Consider the following 22,797-nt stretch of genomic DNA (forward strand, 5'->3'; position numbering starts at 1 on the left):
TATGAGTGAGTCCCTGGGTTTTGTGATTCCACTGTTGTTTAGTACAGTGGGATATACCTGTAATCCCAGGTCTCTTGGAGTGTCACAACAGGTGCAGACCAGTCTGGACTACATAGTGAGTTCCAGACTCAGTTCAGAATCTTTTTTTTTTTTTTTTCCAGTTCAGAATCTTAAAGAGACACTGTCTCAAAACAAAATAAAACAAAACACAAAACCTAAGAGACTAAGAAAATCATGCCGGGCGTTGGTGGCGCACGCCTTTGATCCCAGCACTCGGGAGGCAGAGGCAGGTGGATCTCTGTCAGTTCGAGACCAGCCTGGTCTACAAGAGCTAGTTCCAGGGCAGCCTCCAAAGCCACAGAGAAACCCTGTCTCGAAAAACCAAAAAAAAAAAAAAAGGAAAAAAAAAAGAAAATCACACACCTTTAATCCCAGCACTCAGGAGGCAGAAGCAGTTGGATCATTGAATTTGAGGCCAGCCTGGTCTACAGAGCAAGGTCCAGGACAGCTAGAGCTACACAGAAAACAAACAAACAAATAAAAATAAATTGTAAGCATAAATATCCAGTATTGTGGACACACACCTTTAATCCCAGTACTCAGGAGGCAGCAGATCTCTGTAAATTCAAAGCCAGCTTGGTCTACATAGGGAGTTCCAGGTCAGCCAAGGCTACACATAGAAATCCTATCTCAAATAAAACAAACAAAAATAAATAAATAATAAATAGGACTGGAAGGTGTGGCTGAGTAATTCAAATAGATTGTTCTTCCTGGGATCCACATGGTTGAAGAGAACCGACTTCACACACACATACATAGCACACTAACAATTATTAAGGGCCAGTGAGCTTAGTAGGCAAATGCATCTGTCATCAAACCTGGTAACCTAGGTTTGATCCCAGGGGCCCAGGAGGAGGAAGGAGAGTACTGACTTCTACATGCTGTCCTCTGACCTCCTCACATGCATCATGGCATGAGTGTGCACGCATACTTGCATACACACACACACACACACACACACACACACACACTCTCTCTCTCTCTCTCTCTCTCTCTCTCTTTCTCCCTCTCTCTCTCTCTCTAAACATTTAAACAGAACATAGTGACATTTTCCCCCCAAGGTAGGGTAGTGCTGGCTGTCCTGGAACTCAAGATCAAGTTAGTCTCAAACTTACAGAGATCCACCTGCCTCTGCTTTCCAAGTGGTAGGATCAAAAGGCGTGAGCCTGGCTTGTAATGGATTTTTTTAAATTAGAAAAAAATTTAAAAACAAAAAACTTACAGTTTAAAGGTGCTCTCAGGGGTGCTGGGAAGTTGTCACCCAGATAACCCCCCTGTTTATTTTACTCTAGCTTATCCTCTGCTTCTCTCCTGTCCTACAGGGTGGAGGTTAAATTCTCACTTCTTGGAACACCTTATTGAATGAACCTAGCCACAGGCTCCATGCAGACAATTTCTTGAGAGGTCTTCTGGTCAATTCCCAAAGTTATCTCACAATTTATCACCCCCCACCCCAGTTAAAACTAATCACGGTGTGAGGTATTTGAAAAGCTACTTGTATGGAATTGAATTCAGGTCTCATAAGCTATGTGGGAACCAAAACCTGAAGAGCCAGCAACAGGTTTTTCAGGATACCTGCTCCAGGAAGGGGCCTGCCTCATTCCATAGCCCTCAGCCATCAGGGCTGTGGCTCTGCCTCTCCCAATTTCCCTCCGCCCCAGCAGAGGCATGCTCCTATTGCACAATGCCAGGAGCTCACTCTGAAACTAGGTTGCAGGTAGAAGTACTGAGAAGTAACTCTGTTTCTGGTATTTTTAACCCTCAAGGGTTCACCTTTCTTTGACCACTGATCCTCAGGTTCCTGGTACAGTGAAGAGATGAGGGAACCTAGGGAAGTGTTTGACAGGATGGTAAGAACAGTCTCTGTTCCAACTTAGATGTCAAAATGTTTGCATTTTCCAGAGCCTAGTGGTGGTTATTACCGGTGGCCAACAGGATTACTGGCATTCGGCATCTGCCTAGTGTCTACAAAGACAATGTATTATCTTTAGCATGGAGAGAGTTACTGGGTCTAATCTGCTAATGAGAAGCATATTGTATTTAACTCAGAAAATTTAGGAAACGTGGGAAAAAGGCTTTCCTAATCATATCATGTAAAGATAACAGCTGTCCACACTTTGGCATATCTTTCCAATCTTTTCTCTATGCAGAGATGCTTCATTGTTTCCTGAACTGGAAGGGAGAAAAATGTAAACATTTAAAAGACAAAGCTTTAGGCTGGGTGTGGTAACACAGGAATTTAATCCCAGCACTCAGAAGGACAAGGCAGGTCTGAGTTCCAGGCCAGCTAGGGATACCTAGGAAAGACCCTGTCTCAACAAAAACCCAAAACAAAAGCAAAAGTCAAAACCAGTATTAGTAATAATTTTAAAAATAAAGCTTTGATTCTTTAGTTTTCATTTTTATTTGTTTTGAAACAGCAACTTAATAGCTTAGAAATGTTCCTAACAGCAAGAGTCTACCCCATGCATTCCAGGAGGTTCCTGGAGCCTAGACCCCGGCCGTGGCTCCAGACACACTTCTTTCACCCACTTTATCAGCCATCAGGCTTATTTCTCTCTGGAGACTTGGGACAAAAGAGGAGGTCCATTTAGAGAGGAGGGTGGACGTAAGGGTCACCATGTGGAAGGGCTGGGCTTAGACAAAACTGCCTCTGTTAGTTTGGGGGATATCTGGGGACTTGGTAGCATGCTCAGACAGACTGTGGGAAGCTTGGAGGGGTCCTGAACTGCTTCGCTCACTTCCGGGCAAGCCCCTCAGCATCCCTCCATCTGCCAGACTCAGAGTCCTGCCTTTAGAAGACAGGACTCTGTAGCCTTTTGTCCTCCTGCATGCCTCAGAGGTGCCCAGCCAGTTCCAGGCCTTGACAGGGTGGAGAATCAGGAAGGTGATGAGGATTCAGACCTGAGAATATCCCACCTTCTCCCGCCACAGGGCTTTGGGACCCGAGTGTGCCAATCCCTTCCTGTCACCTAAAAGTGAACAATACAAGGACATCTCTTTGTGACTTGGAGGGGTAAACCTGGCATTTAAACCCAAGTGTGGTGGGCACTGATGTGCCTCCAGCCTGTGGGCAGCTCCAAGCATGCACTGGAAGTAGGAGCAGCTCAGTCAGGAGAGTAGGGGCCCACAGGGCTGTTGCTACCCTCCCCTATTGCCATCCACACCCATGGTACCCATGGAAACATAGCCACCCCTCCTCCTGCCAGCTGCCTGCATTCAGGCAACCAGCTCTAGCTCACCTCCTCTAAGCCAAGGCCTGAACTGATGCCAGGCTGGCCAGAGTGGCGTCAGGAAGAACTGGGATTGGGCAATTTGGTCAGTCCAGGTGCCAGCACAGCTTGGGAGGGCTACCACAGGAGCCTCCATACCTTGCTGCCTGGGCTGTGATCAGGCTGGGCTTAGTCAGCCAGCACAGTGGCCAGCAGAGCCAGATGGATGGCCCCAGCTGTCCTTTGCCTGTGGGCTAACAGCTGCTGTGAGGCAGTAGCCCTTGCTGCAGCAGCAGCAGCCTCTGGGTCTCGTTGAGGGGGCTTTCTGGCTGCTGCTCCGACTGCCCAGGTGACTCAGCCAGATCTCCAGGGCTGAAGATGTATCGACAGTCACTGGGGATGCCACCTACTGCCCCCACACCACTGCCATCCCCTGCCTCGCTGCTAAGCTGCTCTCCACAGGGCAGCTCAGGGCTGCCTCTCTCAGTAGGCTGCTCAGCTCTCTCAATGTTAATGTACAAGGGGTCCTGGCTGGTGGACAACACAGACAGGTGGCCCAGAATGTTCTCCAGTTCCATTCGCAGGCATGTGAAGCTTGGGCGCTGCTTTGGGTCTGCGCTCCAGCACTGGTACATGAGATCATACCTGCAGTAGAAAGAAGAGCGAGAAGAGGCTATGGCCACAAAGGAGAGGTTCTCTTAGTCATATGACACTAAGACGGGAAACAATTCTTCAACACTAGTGTGGAAGGCTTACTATGTATGCATCAGGCTAAGATTACATGTATTTTGTGTGTGTGTGTGTGTGTGTGTGTGTGTGTGTGTGTGTGTGTGTGTGCATACACGTGCACATGCTCATGAACTCCTATGCATTCACTACAGCACACATGTATAAGTCATAGGACAAGTTACGGGGATTGGCTTTCTCCATGTGGGTCCTGGGATTAAACTCAGGTTGTCTAGGCTTGGCAGCAAGCACCTTTACCTGCTGAGCTGTCTTGCCAGCCCTACATTTAACAGTTCCTATTTTGAAAATATAAAAATTGAAGCATGGAGAGATTAAGAACCTTGACTATTGGCTGGAGAGATGACACCCATGTCAGGTAGCTCATAAGCACCTGTAACTCCAGCTTTTGGGGGCTCTGACATCTCTGGACTCCTAGTCTGGACTCCTTGGGTACCATCACCCATATCCACTAACCCACACAAGTAAAAAATAACAAAAATAAATCTTAAAAAAAAATCCTTGAGCCAGGCACCTTTAATCCCAGCACTGAGGAGGCAGAGACAAGTGGATCTCTGTGAACGCGAGGCCAGCCTGGTCTACAAATTGAGTTCCAGTACAGCCAGGATTGTTACACAGAGAAACCCTGTCTCAAAAGACCAAAACCAAACCAAACCAAAAATCCTTAATAAAGTCACATAGGTAGCAAGTAAGAGAGCTGGCAGGAGTGATAAAGCACACCTGTAACCCCAGCACTTAGGAGGTAGAGGCAGGAGGATTGCTACCAGTTTGAGGTGGGCTTAAGATACATTTTGAGTATGAGTTTGAGTTTGAGTATACCAAAGTTGCAGAGTAAAGTCCTGTTTAAAAAAATAAACAACAGGGCTAGGAATGCAGTTCAGTTGGTAGGATGCTTGCCCAGTAGGCACAAAGGCCTGGGTTTGGTTTTCAATACCTCCTCACTGCTACACTCCTGTAATTCTAGCACTTGGGAGTTGGAGGCAGGAGGATCTGAAGTTCAAAGTTTGAGTCTGGTTTAAAATGAGTGAGAACCTGTCTCAAACAAATTCTCCATAGTCACTGAGCTATGATAGTAAATGCAAGTACTTCTGTCTTACGCAGAAACCTGGAGTCAGGGTCATCCCTTGGTTTTCGTTCTTTGGCACAGGAGAACCTGTATACTAAGCAAGGACTCAATTGCTGAGCTACCATACCCCAGATCCTGGAATCAGGGTTATCTTTCTAGGGGGTAGTCTTGTGCACTCTCCTTTTTGTCTCAAGGTCCACATGAGGCAGAACCCACTCGCATACGCTTACATTTTCAGAAAAGCTTCTAGCCATTCTCCTCTGGCAAAATACCCCATCCCGCATTTCACTAGCCTTACAGATTTTCTTACAGCTTTCACTGTTTCCAAGGACTGTCTGTCTCTGTCTCTGTCTGTCTCTGTCTGTCTCTGTCCCTCATGGGAAAGGCCTGAGACAAAATGCAATCAGCAGTGCCTGACTCTTGTGCATGGCAAAAGCCCCAAGTACTGTCTCACAAAGGAGCCCTCCTAATAGAGGCTCCAATGGCAGGAAGAATCGTGCCAGACCCCAGGCAGGCTGTGGGAATGGTCCAGAACTGCCGGTATATGGCCAGACTGGGACATATTCTCGAGGCTGTGCTAGAAGCCAGCTGGCACCTTTCCTCCAGGCTGCCTGGTGGGAGGCCAGTGTCCGCCCACCCTTCATTGACAACAGCAGCTCCAGTCTGGGAGAAGGCTGAGCCAGGGTCTGTCTCTACCGCTCCCCAGAGCTCAGCTTCTGCAGCTCTACAGAAGAGCTGAGGCTGCATGCAGCCACAAGGAGACAGACCCAAGCTTTCAATCTCAACAAAGCTCTGCTTAATGGACAGGCAGCAGGGCTGATTCCCTGCACTCACTTCCATCGAAGGATGAGCGAGGAACTGGGGTGTCACACAGTGGTAGAGCACTTGCTTATCAAATACAGTCCCTGAGTTTAACTCCCATCACCAAAACAAATAAATAAATGGGTTTTTTGTTTGTTTGTTTGTTCCCAGACAGGGTTTCTCTGTGCAACAGCCCTGGCGGTCCTACAACTCAATTTGTAGATAGGTTGGCCTTGAACTCACGGAGATCCACCTGCCTCTGCCTCCTGAGCACTAGGACTAAATGTGTGCACCACCGCACCTGGTACCAGGCTCCAGGCACTTCAAATCCACTGCCTGAGAGGAGACCACCATTCAGGGTCACTTTCCTCCACCTGTTCATGGCTGGGGCACTGTGGAGGTCTAACTCCAAAGCTACATGAACAAAGGAACTTGTATTCATTCTCCTGGACCACTCTGTCTTGACTGGAGTCAGACAGTAATACTAGAACAGACCAAACACAGTTGATTTCACGGTTGAGAACATGAACTCTAAAACCACAAGGATCTAGGTTCAAGTACCAACTTAATCACATAATAGCTGTGTGACCTTGGCCATGTTACTTAGCCTCTTTAATCCTATTTCCTCATCCACAAAACGGAGATAATAGGCCTTTTCCTTATAGGGTTAGAGAAAGATTGCCTAGAAGAATACCTAATAGGCACAGCTAAGGTCAGTGACAATTATGTCATCCTGTCACAAGGGTTTGTTTACACTATAGTCGGAGTCCCGCCCTGCTTGGTGGTACTTTAGGCTTGCAGGAAAGAAAGGAGTCAGTTTCCTTCTTCCCAGGATCTCAGGTCCTCTCCGTCAAGGGGAGGCCAAGACCAAGAAAGAGGCCCAGGCCCCACCTTGTCCTGGCCAAGAAAAGACAAGTCAGTCAGGGGATGCTTCTTTTTCCTGGAGCCCAGTACTAGAAGAGCCAGGCATCCCGGCTAGCTGTGCTCCCAAACAGTGACAAGGAAAAGCTCTGCCTTTTATGATTCCTGATTCTTCCCACAAACTGGAAACAATAGTGATAGGAAAAGCCTGGAGCAAGAAATATGGGGTAGGAGCCAGACATGGTAGTTCATGGCTGTGATTCCAGCATTCTGCGGATGGAGGCAAAGGGAATTAACAGTTTGAGGCCAGCCAACCTAAGCTGCCTAGTGAAACTGTCTCAACATTCCCCCTCCCAGGTGGGGCAGGGTGGGGGGATGAGAAAGGGAGAAAGAACGAGGGTAAATAAGGAAGAGGTCAATCTTTACTATTAACTAAAAGGACTAAAAGAAGGGCTAACCTAAGTCCAGTGGAGGTTCTGAGCTCATCCTGGATAACAGCTAGAGTAACAGTCATGAGCCAAAGCTCCTTCCATATAACCCCCTACCCAAGATACTCACACTTCCTCCATACACTCCGGAGGCTGTTTCAGGCGGTTCCCGCCGATGAGGTAGTTGTAAATCTCAGCATTTTCGATGCCAGCATATGGCGTCTGCCCACGAGTCATGATCTCCCACATGGTCACCCCGAAGGCCCACTGGCACAGAATCAGGGTTGGGGAAGAACGTTACCAGGTTTCCTGAGCTAAGCAGAGCCAGGTCTGGGGATTCGAGGGTCTTATAAGGAGGTTATCAAAGCTCAGAGAGCAGAGCTTTGCTGAACCTTTTTGGGTCCTGCAGATCCACCCCCCACACTAATCCATCTATTCACACCACCAAGCCCCGCTGTGCTACCCTGCTCACCACATCGCTGTGTACAGTATACAAGTTGTCAGCCAAGCTCTCCAGGGCCAGCCACTTGACAGGCAATTTGGAGGCACAGCCCTGACGATAATAGTCCCCACTGTAGATTTTCCGGGAGAGTCCAAAGTCAGCCACACACACCGTCATGTCCTCCGCCAGCCTGAGAGGGGTATTGAAAGACAGTCTTTCCCATGTGCACAGATTAACTAAAGCCAGGCTATCCCCATGCATAGGAGGTTCCATCCAAGGCAGGGGGTGACATCAGCAAGTGTCAGGAGGTACTAGCTATCTCACACCCACCAGGCCACCAGAATTCCTACATGCAATTCCGAGCTGCCAGGTCTCGGTGGATGAAGTTCCGGGAGCTCAGGTACTCCATGCCACAGGCAATGTCCACCATGAACCGGACCAGAGTCTGGAGGGGCAGGTTCTAGTAGGCAGACAGGGTAAGCTCAGGTTGGACCTTCCCAGACCTCAGGGGCACGATGAATGAAGTTCCCTGGCCAGAAAGCTAAAGACTGTCTTAAGAATCACTGCCAAGGAGACAGGGGACCAAGGGCCTTCCAAGGAAGCTCTGGCAAGCCTGAGAAAGAGCTAAAACATCAAATGTCTTCTTCCCAAAAATGTCTTTGCCTGACCTAAAATTCCCAGCAGGGCTTCGAGGGAAAAGGAAGCCAGGGTAAATACAGTCAGACTCTGACCACTCTCTGGGTCCTGCCCACCAAGCCTCTTCTCCCCCAGTTTCTTTGTCCCTTTTTCAGGCATCATTCTCCCACCCATTTCCTCCTGGCCACCCCCACCTGAGGCACTCACAAAAGGGTTCTCCCCAATTCGGGAGGCGAGCAGAAAGGCATGCAAGTCTCCGTGCTTCATGAAGGGCAGGATGACCATGGGAATGGGGAGGCGACCTTTAGCCCTGCTCCGGAGGCTCACCCCTGGGAGACAAGGGAGAGTCAGGAACTGGGCACATAAAAGCTTAAAGACAGTTAGGCATCTGCCTCAGGCCCTACCTGCTGACTTCCATCTCAAGCCCTTGTGCTGTCATCTCTTTCACCACCACAGTTTTGCTCCTGCCTGGGCACCGTGAAGGGCTCTGCCTGATGTTCCTTGCTCCTGGGTACATTCCTCTGTCTCTCCTCCACCCACATGAGCAGTTTTGAGCTAAGCTCCCACAGATTCCAGACAGGACCTCACTCACTACCTGCTTGCTCACTGGGTATCCAAACTCTTCTCCTCCAGGCTGCCCTCTCACGTTGGTGGAGCATATTTTTAGCCCTATTCTATATCTGCCTCCTCCATTTGGGCTCACCAACAAGCTTGGCCACGTGTGGATGGTCAAACTCCTTCATGCAAGCTGCTTCTCTGAGGAACTCTTCTATGTCGCTTGAGGCAATGATGTCAGCTGAGAGAAAGGAAGGGGGAGGAATGGAAGCAAGATTCACTCCACACCCTCCCAAAGCTCCTAAGACAGGTCCTTCAGAAGTCCTGGGTGTTGCAGGGGGCCAGGGAATGGTGCTTTCCAACATTTTCTCTGCCTGCTAGTTCTCCTGTTCACTTTTTTCCTCATGTGTTTCTTTGAGGAGACTGCAGTCCAGCCTGGATTTAAACTTGTGATCCTTCTGCCTCACTCCTCACAAGCACTGAATTACCACCACTCCAGGCTTGTGTTCTTAGACTTTTCTTTTAGGTCTCACAAGCTGACTTGGAACTCACTATGTAGCCCAGGCTGGCCTCAAATTTCTAACACCCCTGCCTCTGCCTCTCCAGTGCCGAGATTACCGGCTGTTCCCTTTGGTTTTGACAGCCCATGAGCTCTACTGCGCACAGCTGTAGTCAACTAAGAGTGCACTGTGAGGACTGTCACTGCTGATGGCACAAAGCAAAGCTAGGGCATGGCTTTTTGTGTGGGCTTGTGCTTTTGAATTATTCACGTGGTGCAGTCAGCACCCCGCTAGTGCTGACTAGGTTCTTGGGAAATCACAGGCCAGAGTGGAGCCTGCTCTACTATCTGTTACTCCCTTTACTCCTCCTCCCCAACTGGCAACAAACTGTCTAACTCACCTTTCAGCATCTTCACAGCCACTTTCACAAAGGAACCATCTTCCTGCTTCAGCTGGGCTTCCCGTACTGACCCAAACTCTCCTAGGCAAGAAACCAATGGAGAGGGTGAGACACCTCAGGCTCCCTACTCTCTTCCCTCTCAGATGACTCTCCACGGGGTCATAAAATCATCACCCAAGGCTCTTAAAGGAGGCTGTATTGGGAATGGCTCCCCGTCCTCCCTGCCTCTAGCCACCATTCCTTTGTAAAACCCCCAAATCAGGCATCCATAGGTATATATACCTTGTTTATAGGAGCTGACCTAAACTAACACCCTGGAAGTGACAGGAACAATACATTCAGAGAGGGCAAACTCATGCCAGTCCCCACAGAGCCCCCACACCTTTGCCCAACATCCGGCCAAGGGTGAACTGCTGTTCTGGGATGAGGACATCCTCCAGCTTGTCCTTTAATTCATCACTGATACCCAGGCTATCCACTGCAGGGAGGAGATGAGAATGGGACAGGGCTGTAGTCAAATCCACACTCCAGCCTTTGCTCTCCACCCAGCTCCCTGTCCTCAGCATAGAGCCTGGATATCCCACGTTGAGGTGATAAGCTCCATCAGGTAATTTGGCATCTTTTTCATTACTCTGGGGCTCGTCAAGGTTCAGATGCTTTAGCTGGATTAATGAGTTGGTAAAAGGTAGCATTACAAGATAGCCCGTCTTCTCCCTTCTATGATTCCCCCACCACTCACGTGTGGCCTCAATGCGTTCAGGCCTTTCTCGATTGAAAGACCGAGCTGCCCGGAAGTGTACAGCTGGTTCCCCCCGGGCCATGACACTGTCAAAGGCTTGCCTAAAGAGAAATCCAGGACTTCAGGTAATTACAAGGCCTTCTGTCACCACCTACTTCTTCATTCCCCACAGTCCCATTTCCTTACCCGAACCGTGTCTCCTTCCGTCTCTTTCGAAGCAGGATGAGGGCCAAGGCAGCAGCAGTGATCAGGGCGGTGAGCACACCCAGCACCACAGGCACCCAGGATGCGCGGCTGTGGGGAGGGCCCTGTCTTCCTGTGGGAGGACAAAAAGCGTCATGAGCCAGGCTGATACCAATGTATCCTTTTAGAACTTCTCCAGGATGGCCACCTCACCTAGCCTTGACAAAAGACTACCTAAGTCAAGAAGAGTGACAAGTGAAAGAGACCCCAGGGAAAGATCCAAGGGTTTCTACCTGACCTGGGACAGGCCCTGGCTGGTGTAACCAAAGCAAAGCGAGGAAAACCAAGTTGGAGGAAATACCAACCCTGGTCTCAACTGATGGACTCTTTAATTTTGGGGTGGGGGCAGGGGGCGTTGCACAGGGAAGACAAGTGTCACCTGCCTTGATCCCTGCCCCACCTGCATGCCTTACCTGCATGGTCATGAGAAGACACTACCAGTGGCTGACTCCAGGGCCCACAGCCAACTGCATTGAAGACACACACACGCAAAATCAGGTCCTTCTGGGGATCCCAGCCTGTCAGATTGGCCCTGGTCCCTTCCACAATCAGTTCATCCTGCAGTCAGGAAAAGCCCCACCCCCACACTGAGCCTGGGGAAGCCTCCAGATGGGATGGGAGGGCAGAAAAGAGTTCAGCTAGGAATCTGGGAACCTTAGGGGCACAGTGAGTGATAGGGGATGTAGAACAGAGCCCCCTGAGAGTCACCACATTCCTGCCCTGGACTGCAGGGAACACAAACAACCCTCATTCCTAGAGGAAGTAGAGCTGGGGCTGTGGACAAAGCTTTATCTGTGTTCCAGACTCACCCCCCACCCCCATTTGTAGGGGCAGGCAAGGGCTTCATGCTTTGCATACAAAGTGGCCACAGGGCTATCCCAGCCAATGAGACAGGGAGCTGGCTTTGCCAGGAGGTGAAGGATATTCCCCGGGACTGTAACAGGCTCAGACCCTCCAGCATAGTAAAGCAAACAGAAAGGGCTGGCTCCCTTACCTGGGTTCCATTTTCTTGGACCCAGAACAGTTTATAAGGTCCCAGGGGGCCTTCCCCGGGGTCCTCAGGGATCACTTCTTCCCATTCCAGGATAAGGCCTGAGTCAGTACGAAGAGCACGGAGATTCTGGGGAGCTCTGGCTGGCGCTGTACCCAAAGAAAGTTGTTAGGGTCCCTACCTTTCCCACCGTCACTGTCCTACACACAGCTCAGAAAGCTGAGGGTGAGAAGAGGGCTTGCCTCCCAGCTGCAGCTGCTCACACCCCGTGCTGGGGAGAGGGTAGGCTGCACAGGACAGAAGTGGCCCAGCCCCCACATCTCTACAGGGTTGTTCTTCATCACCCTGGTACTGCTTGGTCTTTCCCCCACCAGCCTCTTTTAACAGCCAGAGAACTACAAGCAAATTCCAAGGCAGTGTTCTTTGACTTGCGGTGTGTCTTTTCCTTGCTGCACTTTTCCACAAAATGTTACATGGCTCCTTCTTATCCTGCAGATCTCACTCATGCCTCTGTTGCCCAGGCCTTTCCAACTCAGAGCCCAGGGGCCTTATGAATGAACAAAATCATAAACGCATTTAAAGGATGAGGTTTCCTTTTTAACTAAATCCTGTGGTTCTCCAGTCTGAACTTTATAGACGATCTTGTGTCACAATGTCAGAAGGCTGGCGGTCCCAAGGGTTTTTTTTTTTTTTTTTTTTTTTTCTTTTAGAGGTACTGTGGATTGAACCTAGCCCCTCCTGAATGCTAGGCCAAGGGATCCACCACAGAGCTGTATTCTAACCCTCTTTAGAGGACTCTGATTGGCCACCCTGGAGTACTGTCCCATCATTTCCAGTTTGCCTATCTATCTGTTCTTCCCATAAGCAAAGTGTATGTAGTAGCATGCAGTAGGTGCTCAATAAGTGCTGATAGAATGATGCCTTCCCTCTCCAGTCTCACCCCTCTTGCTGAGTTTCTTACCTAGGCCCTTTGTCTGAAAGGGCACCCAGTCAGCATAGGGGGAAGGCCCCAAGGCGTTGGCACAGCGCACCCTAAGGCTGTAGTTGGTGGCAGGGGCCAAGTCCCGAAGCAGGCAGGTAAAGGGCGGCACAGGGACCACAACAGCCAGGACCTCCCAGTCTCCTGGGGCCCGTGCCACCTTCAGACAAAAAAAAACCGAAAGCACAAAACTGATGATATCAGGTAAGTCTCTGAGATGGAAGACAGGGTAGGCATGACATGACATGGAAGATTGAACAAATGTTTCCTCTAAGTCTGTAGGCAAACACCTGTCCCAACTTGTCCCCAGCACAAGACCAAACCAGGTTCAACCTCTGTATCTCACAGATGCTGTTCCTTTTGCTTGGAATGTCCTGCTGTTCCTTGAGAAGTCTTACTTATTGAGACTGAGTACAAGCCCAGTGGTAGACTGACTGTTCATGGGCGACATCCTGAGTCCAATACCCAGGAAGAAGGAGTGGGAAGTCAGGACAAGTGTCCCTTCTGTTGCTGTTTTTGAGACAGGGTCTCACTACTTAGCTCTGGTTGTTTTGGAACTCACTCTGTAGACCAGAATGGCCTTGAACGCAGAGATCTGCCTGCTTCAGCCTCCCTGAGTGCTGAGATTAAAGTCGTGCACCACTATACCAGGCTCCTATCACTTTCTTGATGTCTCAGCAACTCCAAAAAACTCTGCCTGTCTTTCTTTTTTTTTTCCCCTTTGAGACAAGGTTTCTCTGTAGCTTTGGAGCCTATCCTGGCACTTGCTCTGGAGACCAGGCTGGCCTCGAACTCAGAGATCTGCCTGCTTCTGCCTCCCGAGTGCTGGAACTAAAGGCGTGAGCCACCAAAGCCCAGCAAAACTCTGCCTGTCTACTTGTACTTAGTGCTTAACTGTTTCAGAGTATTGCCATCTCTATTTACTCACCCAAAGCTCAGAGCTTTTCAAGGTAAGAAGAAAAGAGGGGAGCAGAGTGCTCTGTGAACCAGCTTCTCATTTTACAGTTTAGAGGCCCAGGACAAGAGTACATACAAAGGTCTATGTGTGTGCCTAAATCACAACTCAGTAAATAGTCACTTAACATTCAAAAAGACCCAAGTTCAATCCCAGGTATTCCTACACACACACACACACACACACACACACACACACACTTCATATACAACATAGTTAAATACTAAAAATCACCCAATACGTCTATTTACTTATTTATTTAGAAATGCTGGGAATCAATGTGGGGCCTTATGTATGTCAAACAAGTGCCATTTCATTGCTGGCCTCGAACTCCCTAGCCTAGTTTCTTTTCATTGTCATATTCTCTCTTGCATTCTCCACTGTTTCCTCTAAGAAGGCCTCAAGTAGTTGAAGCTAGCCCTGAATTCATTCTATAGCCAAGAATATTCTTTAGCTGGGTGTGGTGGTGCACGCCTTTGATCCCAGCACTTGGGAGAGAGAGGCATGTAGATCTCTGTGAGTTTCTCTCTCAGCTACACAGAGACCCTGTCTCGAAAAACCAAAAAAATAAAATAAAATAAAAAATAAAACCAAACAAACAACAAAACAAGTAAATAAATAAGTAAAAAGAGACTATCCTTTAACCCCTGAGTGCTGGGATTAGCAGTGTATGACACAGTGCCTGATTTTAGGTGGTGCTATGGATGGGACTTCCTACATGCTAGGCAAGCACTTTACCAACTGAGCTACATATCCAGGCATCCCCCCATTCTCCTCCACTTTTGGGGGGGAACAGAGGCAAAGTCTTACATAGCCCAGGCTGGCCTTGAACTCCTGATTCTACCTCCTAAGTGCTAGGATTATAGGTGAGTAACACCATGCCTGACCCTATGTTGCTATCTTGACAAGCAAATCATCAAAACCACATGGAAGGTTGGGTTTCCATTTATAATTCTCCAAATTCTCAAATGTGGTAGCTCTGGAAGAGATGGGCCTCAGGAATGAGTCTACACCATGACATCCTTCCAATGCACGGATGTGGACAATGCTGGCTGCTACCACCCACCTAACCCCAGTGGCTGGCATTAGACACAGAAGTACACACATCACAGCAAGGTCTATCTTTGGAAGAATGGGCCAGAGGAGAGGCCCACACAGACCCTGGACTGTAGCCAGGGCAAGACATTCTGAATGTATAGAGTGTCATGTGGCAGCAAGGATGATCCAGATAAGCTTGTCTCCTTGGCCCTGAAGACTCTGCCCAGGGACAAAGGCCAGGGAGAAGCCAGGGGAGGATCCATCCTGCCTTGGGGACATGATTAGAACAATTTCAAAGGTTCTCACTAAAAGACTGGGAACACAGTGTTTGCCTAGCATGTGCAAGGTCCTGGGTTTATCTCCAGCACAGGATGAATGAATGAATGAATGAATGAATGAATGAAAGAAAAGGGTCTCATTAAACAAGGTCTTCTCTGAGTAAATATGAAACCAAGCAAACCTACAACAGTTCTGAGTTGTACATCAACCCTGCCCACCTTTTCTCTTCACCAGGGTTCAGGACCCCTCTGGTCCTCTTGTTCTCTTGAGGGGCAGTGGCAGGGAGTGAAGAAGTACATCAGAACAGAAAAACCCTTTGAGCTTGGTGGTACAGGACTTGCCTAGTACGTGAGAGGCCCAGGTTTGATCCCTAGCACCAAAGTAGGGAATAAATTAAAAGAAAAATCTTCCAGCTGGGCATTGGTGACACATGCCTTTAATCCCAGCACTTGGGAGGCTGACGCAGATGTATCTGTGAGTTTGGGGCCAGCCTGGTCTACAGAGCTAGTTTCAGGACAGCCAGGGTGGCACAGAAAAACCCTGTGTCAAAAAACAAAAGAAAAGAAAAGGAAAGGAAAGAAAAGAATCTTCCACATACCCAAGTCTGCTCTGGACCTGCTTTCTAGGCCAAAGAAGACACAGGCTTTGAGGCCCTCTATTACTAAGGTAAGGGACAGAAGAGACAACAGCCTGGGCTTTTCCTACCAAGGAACAGCATCTGATTAGTGCTATAGACCCGAAGTCCCAGGCAGGCCTAAGGCCTAATCAGTGGGACAACACTGTCACACAGTGCATCCAGAATGAGCATAGTCAGTCAGTGAGAGCCTGTGTGCTCCTCGGCCTACCTGCACTGTACAGGAGTGGAGCAGGGCTAAACCATCAGCACCTGGCACCCAGGCCACGCTAGCGTTGCGGCTGTTGATTGTTGTCACTGTAATGTTGAAGGGGGCTGCAGGAGGTGCTGTGAACAGAGGGACTTAGTGTCAGTGCCCGGTAAAACTATGAGGGAAGGGAAGATAACATAAGAGTCAAGCCTTGAATTTGTCCTAGGGCCTGAAGTAGCCCCTACAGATGGCTATCTCAGCAAGTCCAAGGCATAGGGATGCATAAACCATTTGCCAGCAGAGAACTGTTATTTATACCCGGGAGGGTGCCTAGGCCGGGAGCAGAAACTACCTACTGGAATAAAGAACCCTGCCCAAAGAATAAGGTGGGGTAGGGGTGTTCTGGAGCTACAAAAGGGAAGCAGGCAGCTGCCGGGCTTCTACAGATAAGTACCTTTGCACACTGGCTTCTCTCCTCCCTCTCTGCACCAACACTTTGGGTACCCTCTGTCATCTGGTAGGCTGCTGCCCTCCCCCTTCCCTCTCTCTATACCAGAGACAGAAACAAGGTTGAATAAAAGCCTTGACCATCTCCTGCTGGCTCCATCCTTCCCTCCCTCTCAGGGACTCTGCTTCGTGATGGGAAATCTGCTGTGACGTCAGGATTCTATTTTTGTCTCTGCTGTGGCAGGGTCTCAGGTGCTCCCACTAGGAATGGGAGCTACACCAATTACCCCTCACCTGGAGATTCCTGCAGAGTTGATGCAAGCTGGCAAGCCAGCCAATTCTACTGCTAGACAGCTGGCTGAGACAGCCCCCCCCCCCCCCGTCCTCCCAACTCCACCCACCCCACCCCCATCCTGGCCAGTGTCCCCTACCTTGAAGGCGAACAACGGCTGGTCGGGAAGTGGCCAAGCCTTTTATGTTATGAGCTTCACAAGAAAACTCGGTACGCTGGGTCACTCCTGGAGCCAGAAAACCTTAGTCAGTCCCCCAAGCAGCAACCCCCACTGAGTGAGTTTAGGAAGAAGGGACTTCAATTCAGGCTCTCCCCAGAACATTAGAAGTCCCTCTAGCCGAAGGAGGGGTTGGCCAATGGGGTATGGTAGAATGGAAGGAGGACTTTGGAGTCTGAAAGGCTTGGATAGTGCTCTGTTTCCCCATCTGCCGAATGGGAGAATTGAAGAATCAGATAATTGATTTAAAGTGCACAAACACAGTGAGAGCTCAGGGAAATGTTATAGCCTTGCCTCCCACCTCAACCTCATCTCCTGCAAACAGCACAGGGAACCTCCCTTCTCGGGCAACTCCTTGATTGTGCATACCAGAGCCCTTTTGTTTGTTCTCTGCCCTGTCACTGTCACATTTGGAGACTCTTAGCTTTGTAAGACTTAGCTCCTTATGCATGCCTTCTTGTCTACCCAACCATCCTTGATTCTGTGGAGGCTGGGGAAGTGGCTTCTAACCTTTTGTTTTCCTTCCATTCCCGATGGTGCCCAGCACAGTGTGGTGTGTGCAGTAGGAGTTCAGGAGTTCCATTGAGTGTTTATTATTATAGGGCTGGCTGCCTGAGGGTCCTAACCACGCACATTTAGAGAGAAGCTGGAAGCTGCGAACCCAGCCTCCTCTCTGAACAGGTCCTGCCCTGGCACCAGCAGGTCCTACAGTCCCTCCATCAAGATTCAAATCCCTTGGGCCTTCCCTTTCAAGCTCAGACTCGTCTATTTCGCACAGTTCAATCCTCAACTAAGTACACTTAGTTTCACGGATTGGCAAGTCTCACAAGCATGTGATGTATACGCCCAGGATCTTGAGTGTCAGCGAGAGTATGCAAGTGTGACTGCTTGGGGTATAACTGTATAGGGATATGAACAGACTGGGAATTTTTCTAGAAAGACCATCAAGTGAGGAGGCCCTGTATTTTTATGCTGGCCTTCCTCTCCCCTTTACCTTCCCCCATTTCCCTTTCTATAGCCTGAGCTGAGTCTTCTCCCAGTTTGCCAGACACTCCTCCCTAGCTCTGCGTGGGCTGGTTTCTGGCTCCTTCCCTGGGGAGGGGGGAGGATGGGTGCCCCTGATCGCATACAATTCCTCTCTCAGGGCCAGCTGTGCAAGGACCAGACTGCCTCGGGTGAGGAAAAGAGGCTCCAGCACCCTCTGTAAGCACACAGCAGGATCACACCTAATCAGCCCACCTAGCCAGCACAGCACACCTGACTAATGAGCTTAGCAGTGGGATGGCTCACGCACTCTGACACTGGGATTTGCTCTGGACGATCAAACAACAAACTTAGATTTATGCAGATCCCAGCTCTACAGTGCTCCCTCCAGGCAGTGACCCAGCTCTCTCAATGCTCAAAGCCCCCTCCTGTGGCTGCTCACCTGTCACGTTTAAAATAGAGGGAGAGGGGGCAGGTCCTCCAACCTTAGTGGGTCCCCTCCACCAGAAAATAGTTACAGGTTCCGGAGGACCCACTGCCTCACAAGACAGTTGAAAAGGGGCATTGGGCGGCACTGCCACGTCTTTTGGTTCCACCGTGAAGAATGGCACACCTAGGGAGAAAAAAGGAGGGGGAGTCAGCCCAGCCACCTCTTAGCTTCCCACTGTTCAAATCACAAGTTCATTTCCATTTGAAGTGCTCTGTATGGCCGGCACCACAGGACCCTTAGGATTGGGTCAGCAAATAGGCATCAATCGTGGGGAGGGGGCATCGTGGGCTTTGTTTTCATCATCTTCCTTTTCTGCTGGCCCCTTAGGCAAGCAAGGCAGATTCTGCTGCCAGCCCCCACAGTCCCTTCCCAGACCTGCTGACAGCCCTTCTCAGAGTACTGGAGAGGTTGGGGTGGGGAGGTGGGGGGAGGCGCACCCCGGGAGGGGGAGTGGGTAGGAGCTTTAGCAGAGTTCTGCTGGCAGGCCCCGGCTCCTGTTCAGGGCCCTTTGTTACTTTCTTAGTCACTTTGTTTTCCAGGGCTGAACAGCTCTGAGCTCCAGCAGCTGTGGAGCCTCCTACCCCTCCTCCACCCCTCCCCCTTTTGGTAGGTCCTCTTGGCAGAACAAGGGCCAGCTTCTGATGAATGCTTGACAGTTAATGTCCCTCAGAAGGCTGAAACAGACTGGACAGAGATTGTGGGTCCTAGTGGCCTCCTTGGTTCTCAGACATCCAGACTCCAGTAGGTAGAGTCAGTCCCCGATGTCTGGATGAGCCTAGAGCAGTGCGGTCTCAACATGTGGGTCACAATCCCTTTGGCAACTACCTCCAAAAATATTTACATTATGGTTAACATCTGTAGCAAAATTACAGTTATGAAGTAGCAATGAGAATAATTTTATGGTTGGGGTCACCACAACACAAGGAACTAAGAAGGATCAAAGCATTGGGTAGGTTGAGAACCACTGGCCTACAGCCTAGGTCACAGGAGACAGTAGGACAGTCCAGCTTGCACTTCTGTGGAGGTTATAGTTCTTGGTCCATACAGCTGGTACTGCCTCCTCACCTTCCACGGTGAGCCACACTGACTGAGAGGTCTTGGTTTCTGCTCCATCCTTCACCTGGCACCAGTACAGGCCAGCATCAGACCGCTCCACTGACTTCAGGCTGTGGAGACAGGAGGTCAGGCTTATTTCTCAGAGTCAAGAGAGGCAGATCCTTTAATCCCAGCACCCTAGAGGTTGAAGCAAGTGGACTTGTGAGTCTGAGGCTAGACTTGTTTATACAGAGAACGTGAGCTCCAAGCCAACTAGTGCTACATGAAACCCTGACTTTAATAAAAAAGGGGGGTGGGGGGCAACTCTGCTGGGCAAATTTATTGGATTTTCTCATGGCCAGTTTCTGGAAGGTTCGACAGTTTGCCAGATTTTAAAACCACAGACCTCTAGACATCAGCACAGCCTCAGTTCCCAGGCCCTTATGAAATGGGCACAGGCTGTCTGTCCCCCGGCTGTCATCCCACACCACAGTCCTGCACCTGAGCAAGCCAATCCAGTACTGCTCGCTTATTGAGATGGACACCTGGCTTGCATTCTGGACCACAGCCCCATCCTTCATCCAGTGTATGTCAGGGTCCTCCATTCCCTCCACGCTACAGTTGATCTTTACTGGCTGCCCCTGAGAGACTGTCATCTTCACTGGGGCTCCCATGAGCTTCAGGCCTGAGGGGTGGGAAAGAGAATTTGTCAGTCTGATTGATATAGTCTTTGTCTCTGGAACATCTCCCTCTCTCTTCTAGAAAGCAGTTTCTATGCTAAAAGGCTCATTCTCAACCAGTGCCAAGGAAGCAGACAGGATTCTATGAGAAGGAAGGTGGGCTGAACCCAAAGACAAGACCTCTAGTTTTCTGTCTCTACCCAGTTCCTTTAGCACTGAGGACCACTTCCCCATAGCTCCCTGTTGCCCAATCACCAGAAGGCAAACTGACCTGCAGCAGTGGAGACTTGTCACCTCCTGGAGCTGGCACTGCCCTGGGAATGACTGCTCTACCCAACCAGTGCAACAGGCTGCCAGCTCTCTGCCCAGGGTGTCAGTCAAGCCCCAGAACTGCTGCCAGTACCCCTGCACCCTACCCTGCCAAATTGAGGGAGCCTGAGGAAGGGAAGGGGGAGTGCTCCCCTGAAGTGGAGAACATATGGCTACAAAACCACGTCAGATCAAACACATGGCAGCCTTCCTGGCAGCCTCCTGCTCTATTAATACCTGAATGTGTGCTGGGGCGGGTGCTAGAAAAATGGGAGGCAGAAGGGAGGGGTGGGGCCCTAAGCAGGAGCCTTAGACCACCGAGCTACTGTGGCATCACCAAGACCCACCTATTGGAATCTTACCCTCCTCAGGCAAGGGTGGGGACACACACACCCTCCTGGAATGATTTTAAACAGACGGGCAGGTGAGGTATCTGCATAAATGAAATCCAGACCTTTCTCATACAGCGCTTTACTGTGTAACCCTAGGTAAATCCCTGGGCTCTCTGAGCATCAGATACGCACCTCGAAGCCTGAAAACACTTTCCACTATCTTTCTCTTCCCCTCCTTGAGAGACTGATTTAGCAAAGAACTCAGTTTTAAGAAATGCCAACTGGGCGGCTGCTGCCCTGGCCCCTGCCTCTACCCTACCCTCACAGAACAAGGAGAAATAGCCTTACACCCCTCCTACACCCAGTAGCTCCAGATGTGTACAGCGTGAACTTGCGGACAAAGGTGCTGTCCTCCTGCCTCGGGAAAATGTCTCCGTGGCTATGTAGCAACATAAAGCTAATCCTCACAAGGACCGGTAACCTTCACCCAGCCCAAGCTCTTCGACATTCGGGTTTCCGGGAGCGCTAAGGGCCACAGGAACTAGAGTACAGCCAGAGAGGTATTTTAGAATCCGGCACCTTCACAGCCCTGGGTGCTCAAACCCGGACCCTGTAGTTTCAGAGCGGAACCTTCGGGGGTGTGCGGAAGGCAGAATGGGTCTTCAGGACTGGGGAAAAGGGAGCAAACAACTAGAAAGATTGAGGCGGGAAAACACAGTCCTAAGCACCCCCGGCTGCCCACACCCCCCACTCCCTTCCTTTGCAGCGAGTCAGCCCCGGGCGCGAGAAAGTTGGGGGCGGGGGCCGCGGCCGGAGGTCTGGCAGCCAACACCCGCGGCGTCCCAGCCTCGGCCTTCCAGCCCCGGCCACCGACCCCAACCTCTGCCGGCCCAGGCCCGGGTCTCTCCCGCCGCCGTCCCCGGGCTGCGCCTCTCAGCCGTGCCGCTCAGCAGCCCCCCGCTTCCCGCCGCCTCCCGGGCCACCCCTACCTGCGGCCGCGGACTCGGGGAACAGCAGAGAGGCCAGCCCGGCCAGCAGCAGCGGCGGGAGCCCGGCCGCCCCATGCTCCGCCTCAGCGCCATCGGCGGCGACGCCGCACCATGCCGGGCCCGCGAGCGCGCGAGAGGAGGCGGCGGAGGAGGGGCGGGAAGCCCGCGGGAGGGCGGGGGCGGCGCTCGCCGGGGCGTCCCGGACCGCGGCCGCCTCAAGCCGCCGCCACCGCCGTCAGCAGCGAGGAGTCCCCGGGGCCGGGCTGGGCCACCGCGCTCCTTCCACAGCCGCCGCCGCTGCCGCCGCCGCCGCCGCTGATTCATGTTCTGCGAGCCGCCGCCTCCTCCCGGCCCGCCCTCCGCGGAGCTCGTGCCGCCCCCCCCCCCCCGCGCGCCAGAACCGGTGGCGAGAGCCCAGCGCGAACCTCGGCCGCGGCCGCCCGACCTCCCGCCCACCTCCAGACGGGGCAGCCAGACCCGCGCCCCGGCCACTCCGCTGCCTGGCTCCCCGGACAGGCACCCGGCCACGCCCCTCCTTTTCCCCAAATACTTTCCAGTCTCCAGCGCGGCGCCCCGCATCCTCTCCTCAGAACCGCTCAGGAAGCCCCTGCCACACCCCAACACTGTTCTAGATCCCGACCTCAGAATCCCGCACAGCCCTCCAGGAACATAAAGCACCTACTAGACACCGAAACCCTCAAGTGCCCCGAGACGGCTGTGACAGCTCCCCACCAAGACCTGCTAGCATCCCCGTACCTCTTCCGTTGAGCTTTTCATCCAGTTTTCTCTTTATTCGTTCTCTGGAGCCTACCTTTTATCGCCAAGTATTCTATCAGAAAGACCATTTTCTCCTGCCCACCTTCCCAGGGTGTTTTCCAGTTTGTCGTACGTCTAGAGTTCTCCAAGATCTCTTTAACAATGGTCAGATCTCTATCCCCACTGCTACCCTACACAGGACAAAGCCAAAACACCGTTTATTGGGGGGGAGGGGGCTGTCATTCTTCCTACTTGCTTCCTCTTTCTACCCCGCACTTTGTAAGGCATAGTGTGAACACTGGCATTGTCTTCGTACTAGCCAGTGAAACATCTGTTATCATTGGTAGAATACCTTGCGCACAGTAGGCACCCCATAGGAAAAAAAATAGGCAGATACGTGTTAAAGGGATGAATAATTGCCTGTTCCACCACCAGTAATCACTGGAGGTGGCCCTGCCCACAGACATCCTGTCAGGAAGATGCAGAACTGGTTCCAAATGACACCTGCCAAGT

The 22,797-nt window shown here is 51.0% G+C and overlaps 1 protein-coding gene across 1 annotated transcript; it reads right to left on the reverse strand.

Moving 5' to 3' along the window:
* Positions 1–2,440: 2,440 nt before the first annotated feature.
* Positions 2,441–21,645, reverse strand: Tyro3 (TYRO3 protein tyrosine kinase). Its single transcript, XM_027422148.2, is given in 20 exon segments — positions 2,441–3,917; positions 7,303–7,439; positions 7,645–7,804; positions 7,965–8,074; positions 8,458–8,579; positions 8,954–9,046; positions 9,706–9,786; positions 10,088–10,183; positions 10,445–10,545; positions 10,631–10,760; positions 11,101–11,245; positions 11,682–11,827; positions 12,640–12,817; positions 15,775–15,890; positions 16,632–16,718; positions 18,136–18,306; positions 19,249–19,349; positions 19,720–19,903; positions 21,529–21,588; positions 21,591–21,645. Coding segments are annotated over 20 exon segments (2,640 nt in total). The 5' UTR covers positions 21,622–21,645; the 3' UTR covers positions 2,441–3,526.
* Positions 21,646–22,797: the final 1,152 nt, after the last annotated feature.

The sequence above is a fragment of the Cricetulus griseus genome, chromosome 6 (genome assembly GCF_003668045.3).
Source record: "Cricetulus griseus strain 17A/GY chromosome 6, alternate assembly CriGri-PICRH-1.0, whole genome shotgun sequence".
In the NCBI taxonomy this organism is placed as follows: Eukaryota; Metazoa; Chordata; class Mammalia; order Rodentia; family Cricetidae; genus Cricetulus; species Cricetulus griseus.